This window comes from Myotis brandtii, unplaced genomic scaffold, assembly GCF_000412655.1.
Source record: "Myotis brandtii unplaced genomic scaffold, ASM41265v1 scaffold122, whole genome shotgun sequence".
In the NCBI taxonomy this organism is placed as follows: Eukaryota; Metazoa; Chordata; class Mammalia; order Chiroptera; family Vespertilionidae; genus Myotis; species Myotis brandtii.
In genome coordinates, this window is record NW_005354255.1 from 1,011,222 (window position 1) to 1,014,082 (window position 2,861).

At 62.3% G+C, this 2,861-nt stretch overlaps 1 protein-coding gene across 1 annotated transcript in view; it reads right to left on the bottom strand.

Moving 5' to 3' along the window:
• The window catches only part of HMG20B (high mobility group 20B), a gene marked incomplete at its 5' end in the record, with an annotated part of 4,607 nt that extends 1,975 nt beyond the window's left edge, over window positions 1-2,632 (bottom strand). The window contains 6 exon segments of the mRNA XM_014533562.1: window positions 2-98; window positions 363-435; window positions 701-747; window positions 938-1,058; window positions 1,668-1,871; window positions 2,372-2,632. Coding sequence (XP_014389048.1) covers window positions 2-98; window positions 363-435; window positions 701-747; window positions 938-1,058; window positions 1,668-1,871; window positions 2,372-2,632 — 803 coding nt within the window.
• Window positions 2,633-2,861: the final 229 nt, after the last annotated feature.

Below are 2,861 nucleotides of genomic sequence, written 5' to 3' on the forward strand. Positions count from 1 at the left end.
CGCGCTGCTCATGTTCTGGGTGTGCCTCTGCAGCACCGCGTTCTGCTCCTCGAAGGCCACGTTCATCTTCCGCAGGCGCCGCAGCTCCGCCTCCCGAGCTGCAGCGGGAGCCAGGTCAGAGCTGGCACTGCCTCCCCCTACCCTCTGCCAGGCCTTTGCCCGAGCGGTGCCCCGCGCCAGGCCTGAAGGCATTGCTCTGCCCCCAGCCCCATCCTTGAGCTCCCGGGCCTCGGGGCAGGTGAGGAAAACGGCTTGGCTTTCGGGGTAAATACTCCCACTCCCTACCTGTTGCCTTGGAGCCCTCTTTCGGCCCACCCTCCTCCTAACACCTGTTCCCCCAAGAACCCCGAGTTGGTGCTCACCTTTGTTTTGGTCCAAGAACTCTTCAGTGAAAATGGGGACATCAAAGGTGGAGAAGCCATCGCAGTCCCCACCCTGGGACAAGACAAGTGGCAATGTTTATTTTGAGGGGGCATCCAAATGCCCTCTGGGACATCCCCCAAGCCTGGGGGTCTCCTTGAGCCACTGAGTTCGAGTCTGTTAACATTCCCAGGGGGTGGCTGCCCCTACTTACACAGGGTGGGCAGGGCCGTTCACTTTCCATGAGCCTTGGTCCTGGCTCACTCAGGGCCTCACCCAGGGGCCTAAAGACTTCCGGACCTTTCTCACCTAGGCGCTCTGCTTGGAGGAGGACACTTACCTTGTGTCCATTCAAGAGGGTATTCATGAGCCCGGAGCCCGAGTCCTCTGGTGGGGGAAGGGGGAGGGCAGGGTCAGCCTCCCAGGTCTCCTCTGACTCTGCTTTGCATATGCTGCTCCCCCTGCCTGCAACACCCGCCTTCCCCTCCCTCCCATGTGAACCCCATGGAGGTGAGGGGTCTCCAGGCTCACCCCTCAGAGCAGGCACTGGGCTGCCTGGGGCTGGGGCCCTTCTCACCTTTCTTGATCTTCTTTTCCTGGATCTTCTCGGTGCACATCTTGTAGGCTTCTGACTGCTGGTACGCGCGCAGCTCCTTTATGTACTGCTGCTTCTCCCGCTCGGCCTCATCCAGGTACCGCTGGCAGGGCAGCATGAGAAGGCTTGACCCAGCCCCAGGGCCGAGGAGGCCTCCAAGGCCAGGCCCCCATCCATCACTCATCTCACAGTGCTGGACATCCCCCCCGAGCTCCTTATTACCCTCCAGACAAAACCTGGCCCCTGAGCCTGCTGCTCAGGGTGCCTCCTAGCTTCCCACCTCACCAGCTTATGAACCACTCTACGGGGTCTGACTATAGGCTCCCACCTCCAGGCTGCCCTCCAGCACCCGTTTCACCTGTTGAAATCCCACTTATGAGGGTACAAGCCAGTGGTGAGTTTTGTTACCTTTTCTTGATGCTTATGTAGTTTTTAAATTACTAGGATTTGAAAATTGGATTTCACATAAAAATCTAGCTCCCGCCCCTACTTCTTTTAGACGTTGGGTGACCACACTGGTTAAGTTTTCTGTCTAGTCTCCCCTATTACTACCCTTCCCCAATGAACTGGGGAGGCCTCATGGGCGGTCAGTTCTCCAGGAGGAAGAACCCTCCACACCAGGTCCTTTCAGGATATGGCTGCGGGGGCCTGAATGGGTGGGGGGAGGTCAGTGGTCCCGGGCTGGCCCCCTCCGCCGCCCCCTGCCGTCCACCTGCTTCTCTGTGGGCTGCAGTTTGCTCCACTCGGCACCCAGCATCTTGGTGATCTCAGGAAAGGGCAGGTCCGGGTGGCGCGTGCGAATCTGCTCTCGCCGCTCGTTCAGGAAGCGCACGTAGCCAGTGACAGGTGCTTTGGGGCCATTTGGCAGGATCTTCTTTCGCTTCTTTCCCTTGGGCCAGCCTCGCTTCTTCACAGGCTGCGGAACCAGGCAGCGCCGTTGGGAGGGGCCTAGAGGGGGGCCCAGAGGGGGACGGGGCGGAGCCTTGGAAGACGTGGGCGAGGCTAGAGGTGAGGTGGCCAGCCAGCAGGTAGGACCCAGAAGGCCTGGAGGTGTGGCCAGGTCAGGGGCTAGGATTGTGAAGGGGGGTCGAGGAAGCCTGGATAGAAGTGAGGGGTATCAGAGGTACTGGAAACAGGGGTTCAGGCTGTTTTCTGTTGTGGGTGTGGCCTCTAATACGCCAAAAGGTGCTCCCCACCCCCACGAGGCAAGCAGTGGGCGGAGCTTGCATTCGGTTGTGGGCGGGGCCTGGCCGCAGAGTGGCAGCGGACCTTGTGAGGCGTGGCATCTAATATGGGGCGGGGTCTCAGCTTCCAGACGGAAATCTGGGCAGTGGGCGGAGCCACAGCGGGTCAGCTCTAGTCCGAGGTGAGGCTGGAGACCCAGAGCCTCCCCCACCACAATTCGGGGGCTCTCACCTCCTCCTCGTGGGACCCCTTCTCACTGGCTCGCGGGCCCTCGCCGCGCTCTTGCTTGACAGCCACCACGAAGCCCCCATGCTGTGCAGGAGCCTTGCCGCCCGCCGGCCTGGAGTCACGGGAACGCCAGTCACTCCCACCCCCACCCCGACCCCGACGGTGGGGCTGGCAGAGCGGGGGCCTGAGTCCTGGGAGCAGGGGTCTCTGGGGAGCAGGGTCCGGAGGTCGGATCAGGAGCCAGTAGGGACCCCTGGGAGAGGCTTAAGCCACAGGACTCCAGGGTCACACCCATTCATTACCCCCGACGGCAGATAGGGCAGCAGCGAAGGGACCCGATCCCTGTGAGGGGGGCAGTGGGGACCCCTGGGAGGGGCTGGAGCCCGGGCGTGGGGAGAAGCCCGTGGGGCGCTAAGGCAGGGACTGCCCGGGTGGCGGGGAGTCGAGACCCTGGGGCCGGGGTCGGGGAGCACCAACAAGGTGGGCGGGGCTG